Source organism: Cebus imitator, unplaced genomic scaffold, assembly GCF_001604975.1.
Source record: "Cebus imitator isolate Cc_AM_T3 unplaced genomic scaffold, Cebus_imitator-1.0 Scaffold394, whole genome shotgun sequence".
Lineage (NCBI taxonomy): Eukaryota > Metazoa > Chordata > Mammalia > Primates > Cebidae > Cebus > Cebus imitator.
This window is the reverse complement of record NW_016107709.1, coordinates 1,355,159-1,361,066: the sequence shown is the minus strand read 5'-3', so window position 1 is coordinate 1,361,066 and position 5,908 is coordinate 1,355,159. Positions and strand designations below refer to the sequence as shown.

General features: G+C 36.6%; 1 protein-coding gene across 1 annotated transcript in view; it reads right to left on the bottom strand.

Moving 5' to 3' along the window:
- The window catches only part of KIF27 (kinesin family member 27), a 77,945-nt gene extending 75,627 nt beyond the window's left edge, over positions 1 to 2,318 (bottom strand). Inside the window, exon 1 of the mRNA XM_017508526.2 lies at positions 1,876 to 2,318. Within this exon, the coding sequence (XP_017364015.1) occupies positions 1,876 to 2,173 (298 nt within the window). The 5' untranslated portion in view covers positions 2,174 to 2,318. The remainder of the gene's footprint in view (positions 1 to 1,875) is intronic.
- Between the last annotated feature and the right edge of the window lie 3,590 nt (positions 2,319 to 5,908).

Genomic DNA, 5,908 nt, shown 5'->3' with positions numbered 1-5,908 from the left:
GTCATTCAGGCTGTAGTGCAATGGCACAGTCTAGGCTCACCGTAGCCTCTCCCTCCCAGGTTCAAGCAATTCTCTGCCTCAGCCTCCTGAGTAGCTGGGATTATAGGTGTGCACCACAACACCTGGCTAATTTTTGTATTTTTAGTAGAGACAGGTTTTGCCATGTTGGCCAGGCTGGTCTCAAACTCCTGGTCTCAAGTGATCTGCTTGCCTTGGCCTCCCAAACTGCTGGGATTACAGGCATGAGCCACCACTCCTGGTCTGAAATGATATTTTACATTGTTAAATACAAAAAGAAAGTTACAGAATCATAGGTATAATATCTAATTAAACAAACAAAAACCCAAAAAAACTACATATGTGAGTAATACGAGTTATATGCATCAAACTATTATGTCTTTGGGGTGAGAGGAGCTGTCACTTGTTTAATTTCTTATGCATTACTTGCAATCCTTCTTATAATAAGCATTTTCTTTTAATTAAAAAAGAAAAAAGGAGAAGAAAACATCCAAAATGTTCTTAATGGTGGTCTACTTCTTCTGATAGAGAAAATTTTAAAGCAATTAAAAGCTGTTAGGACAACAGGTAACTTTAATAACTTTTTCCCTTACAAAATTAAAATAGTACTCATGGTTTCTTTTTTTCTTCTTCTTTTTTAATCTAACGCCAATTAAACATCTCAGGAATCATGGTTTCTTAATTAAAAAAAAAAAACAGTATAGCTATTATTCAAGTCACCAGCTTCTGAATATCTTATAACTCCTATTGGTATAAAGCACCTATTGAGTTATTAGGATTATAAAACATTTACCAATCAAAAAAAAAACCCTATAATCCTCAAGAAAAGCTAAAATTTATACTAGAAAAAACTGAATTCTTTTTATTGTGAGACCATGAAACAATCTAGTATCTGTGATCTCCTAATCCTGCAGAATATAGAGATTTTTCTTTTAGTTGAAGAGTATTGGCCTCTAAAGGCTCCTCCATTTAATCTTTGGAATAAAGATTTCCTCAAACTACATGCTCTGAGTCACCTCCCTTCCATGCATATAATGAGAGAAGTTTCTTTTTTAAAATTTTTTTATTTTATTTTGTTTTAGCTCATATCTGAGCAGCTAGAGAAAAAGGTTTCTGATAGCCACGTTTTACATTTGTGAAATATGAAAACAGAAAAATATTGAGAGACAATATATATACAGAGAATACTAACTAAAATTTTAGACAATGATGCATATGTGCACTATTCAAAAGTTTGTTTTTAGTAGGAAAATATCAATACAGTAAACAATCTTAACAGAGAACTTGGCTGTCAAGTCTTCGACTCTATTACCAGACACTTAACTAAAATGATTTCCAAGGTTCCCTCCAGCTCTACAGAAGATCCTGTAATTCCATCTTTTCCAAACTATAAGGAGGAGAAATTATATCCTAAAATATTCAGTTTTTAAAAATGAAATCTGGCTAGAATATGAAAAAAAGATACCTTACATAATAAATTTTTCCTACTGTCCCTAAGTTCTGATAGTGGGACTCAATATTTACAACTGGCTTGTTAAAGGATGCAAAATCTGATTATGGTAACAAACTCACTTACCTCTACTTTAAATTCTGTTCAAAACAACAAGGGCTGACCATTGAAAACTATCTTAAACTTCTTTCCTCAAGCAAATATAATCCTAAATTAGATTACTTAATGAAACTTCAATATTTAAAAACAAATCTTTCAAAGATGATCTTATGATCACATTTGATTACATTATTCATTCCTTCACTATTCAATCAATATGCTAAGCACATACCATGTGTCAGATATTGGTCATATTTTAGCTTCTTTCTAGTGTCACAAATAAAAGTCAAAGAGTATGAGAATCTTACCAACATGGCCTCCTCCAATAGTGTATGTCTTCCCAGATCCAGTTTGTCCATAGGCAAAAACAGTTGCATTATAGCCCTCAATGAGTGACAACACTAGGGGCTTTATACATGTATTATAAACTTCATCTTGAGTGGAATTTTTGCCAAAAACAAAATCAAAAGTGAAAACTCTATCTCTCCCAATGATAATTTGCTGGCTGTTTGGAATAACTCTCACACAAACTTGATGATTATGAAGAACTTCTTTGTAAAGCAGAGGTCTAATTCTTACAGCAACTTTTACTGGTATTTCTTCCATGGCACCTTAGATTTTACTACATAGACTTTTTACTTAATGTTCAGCATCTAGTGTGAGAAACTTCCATCTTATGTAAGATCTGGATTCCTGTGTATCAAAAATAAAAAAGTAATTTTATTTACTGATTCCTTTTAGCCCAATAAACAAACCACCTTCTAAAAGAGTCCATTAGAACATGTTTTTCTTCCAATATAAAACAGTTACAAAGAGTAAACCTATCTTGTAAGATACATCATTAATTTGTAGACAAAATAGTATGTGTTGGGTTTGCTTCAAAACAATCTGGGGGGGGGGGTCCATGAATTGATAAATGATGAAGCTAAGTGATAAGTACATGGGATTCCATTGTGCCTTTATTTCTACAGTGATGTTTCCCAGTTCATTAATCTAAATACTGAATAATAATCAGGGAGTTAGAAAATTAAGCCAAGAAGATAACTAAGTAAGAAACTGTACACGTGTTTTTTGTTTGTTTTTTGAGACAGAGTCTTGCTCTATCATCTAGGCTGGAGTGTAGTGGCTCCATCTCGGCTCTCTGCAACCTCTGCCTCCCAGGTTCAAGTGATTTTCCTGCCTCAGCCTCCCAAGTAGCTGGTCTTACAAGCACCTGCCACCATGCCTGGCTAATTTTTGTATTTTTAGTAGAGACAGGGTTTCACCATATTGGCCAGACTGGTCTCAAACTCCTGACCTCAGGTGACCCGCCTGCCTCAGCCTCCGAAAGTGCTGGGATTATAGGCGTGAGCCACCATGCTCGGGCTGTACATGTATTAAAAACAAACATTAGTACTATATTTTATAGCTAGGCATTGAAAAAGAGCATTTCCTTTTTGCCACAATTATTAGAAATAAATCCATGAAAATAGTTTTCAGGGTTTCAATAAATCACTATAAACTTAAAACTAAATTTATTCAAAAATAACCAAAACTAACAGAAAAACTGCTTATTCTACTTCTAAATATTCTGAAGATCTCTGCTAGAATTAATACATTAAAAACTTAATTGTTGGCTATAGTTTCCTAGCTAAAAGTATATGTAAATAAATAACTAGTAACTACATTTACAATTAACACTCTTAAAAATAAATTAGGCTAGGTTCGGTGGCTCACGCCTGTAATCCCAGCACTTTGGGAGGCAGAGGCAGGCAGACCACCTTAGGTCAGTAGTTCGAGACCAACCTGACCAACAATGATGAAACGCTGGTCTCTACTAAAAATATAAAATTAACAGGGCACGGTGGTGCACATCTGTAATCCCAGCTACTCAGGAGGCTGAGGCAGGAGAATCACTTGAACTTGGGAGGCGGAGGTTGTGGTGAGCCGAGACTGCACCATTGCACTCCAGCCTGGGCAACAGGAGCTAAACTCCATCTCAAAAATAAATAAATAAAAATATTATTAGAAGAAAGCACAAGATGTACATAAATGAAAAAACATCTCATGTTTATGAATTGAAAGATAAAGATGGCAGCATTCCCCAAATTCATCTACAGACTCAATACAATATCTATCAAAATCTCAGCTTACTTCTTTGCAGAAATTGACAAGCAGATACTAAAATCACAAAAAACCGAAGACACACAGAATAACCAAAACAATATTGAAAAAGAACAAAGAAAGAGAACTAACACTTCCCTAATTTCAAAACCAAGTAATAGTAATCACGGTAGTGTGGTACTGGCATTAAGGATGGACATATAGATCAACAGAATAGAATTGAGAATCCAGAAATAAACCCACACATTTATGGGCAACTGATTTTCAACAAGGGCGCCAACACAATCCAACTGAGATATAAGAATAGTCTTTTCAACAAATGGCACCAGGACAATGGATAAAATAATGAAGTTGGACCTCCTACTTCACATCATATACGAAAGTCAACCAAAAATGGACCATAGACCTAAATGTAAGAACTAAAACTATAAAACTCTTAAAATACAGGAGAAACTCTTCATGACCTTGAATTTGGCAATAATTTCTCAGATATGACACCAAAAGCAATAAAATAAAGAATACCAATTTAAACATTACACATTGTATACATGTACTGAAATATCACACTATACCCCATAAATACGTACAATGACTGTGTCAACCAAAAATAGTAATAAAAGCAAAAAATAAAGATGAAGTATAGATTACAAAATAAATAAGACCCAGCCTGGGCAACATAGTGAGACGCCATGTCTACAAAGACATTTTTTGTTTTTTTGAGATGGAGTTTTGCTCTTGTTGCACAGGCTGGAGTGCAGTGATGCAATCTTGGCTCACTGCAACCTCCGCCTCGTGGGTTCAAGTGATTCTCCTGCCTCACCCTTCCAAGTAGCTGAGACTATAGGCATGCACCACCATGCCCAGCTAATTTTTGTATTTTTAGTAGAGATGGGTTTCTCCGTATTGGTCAGGCTGGTCTTGAACTCCTGACCTCAGGTGATCCACCTGCCTCGGCCTCCCAAAGTACTGGGATTACAGGCGTGAGCCACCGTACCTGGCTGGAATTTTTTTAAAAATCAGCTCAGCACAGTAGTGCTCACCTGTAGTCCCAGCTACTTGGGAAGCTAAGGTGGGAGGCTGGTTTCAACTCAGCAGCTGGAGGTTACGGTGAGCTGAGATTCTGCCACCGCACTCCAACCTGGACAACAGAGCAAGAATTTGTCTCAAAAAGAAAGAAAGAAAAATAAAAAAAATGAGGGAGGGAGGAAGGAAGACAGGAAAAGAGGAAGGGAGGGAGAGAGGGAGGAAGGGAGGGAAGGAAGGAAGGAAGAAAGGAGGGAAGGAGGGAAGGAAAAGCTGGACATCAAAATTTAAAACTTTGTGCCTCAAAGGAAACCACCAAGAAAATGAAAAGACAACTCCCTGAATGGGAGAAAATATTTGCAAGACATATACTGTTCCTAACAAGGAACTTGCAACTAGAATATATAAATAACTATTACAACTCACACTTTTTTTTTTTAATTTAAAAAATAGGCAAAGGATCTGAAAAGGCAGTTCTTCAGAGAAAATATACAAATTAACAATGAGCACATGAAAAGATGCCCAACATCAGAAAAATGCAATCAAAACCACAATGACAGGCCAGGCACAGTGGCTCACACCTGTAATCCCAGCACTCTGGGAGACTGAAGTGGGAGGATCACCTGAGGTCAGGAACTCAAGACCAGCCTGGACAATATAGTGAAATCCTGTCTCTACTAAAAATACAAAAATTAGCCAGGCATGGTGGAAGGTGCCTATAATCCCAGCTACTTGGAAGGGTGAGGCAGGAGAATCACTTGAACCCTGGAGGCAGAGGTTGCAGTGAGGTGAGATCAAACCACCATACTCCAGCCTGGGTGATACATCAAGACTCTGTCTCAAACAAACAAACAAAAAACTACAATGAGATACCAATACATATCCACTAGCACTGCTATAATAAAAAAAAACAGATCCTAAGTGTTGGCAGGGTGTAAAGAAATTAGAACCCTCATACACTATCAGGGGGAAGGTAAAATGGTACAGTCACTTTGGAAAACAGATTGACATTTCTGCAATAAGTTAAACATACAGTTATCACTTGACCCACAATTCCACTCCATCACTTGATCCAGCAATTCCACTCCCAAGAGAAATGAAAACATTGTGTCTGCATAAAAACTTATGTATAAATGTTCGGTCTTAGAAGGATAAAGCTTATACTAAATGCAACAAGTAATCTATGACAATGTTTAAGTGCAGATGATGAAAAGT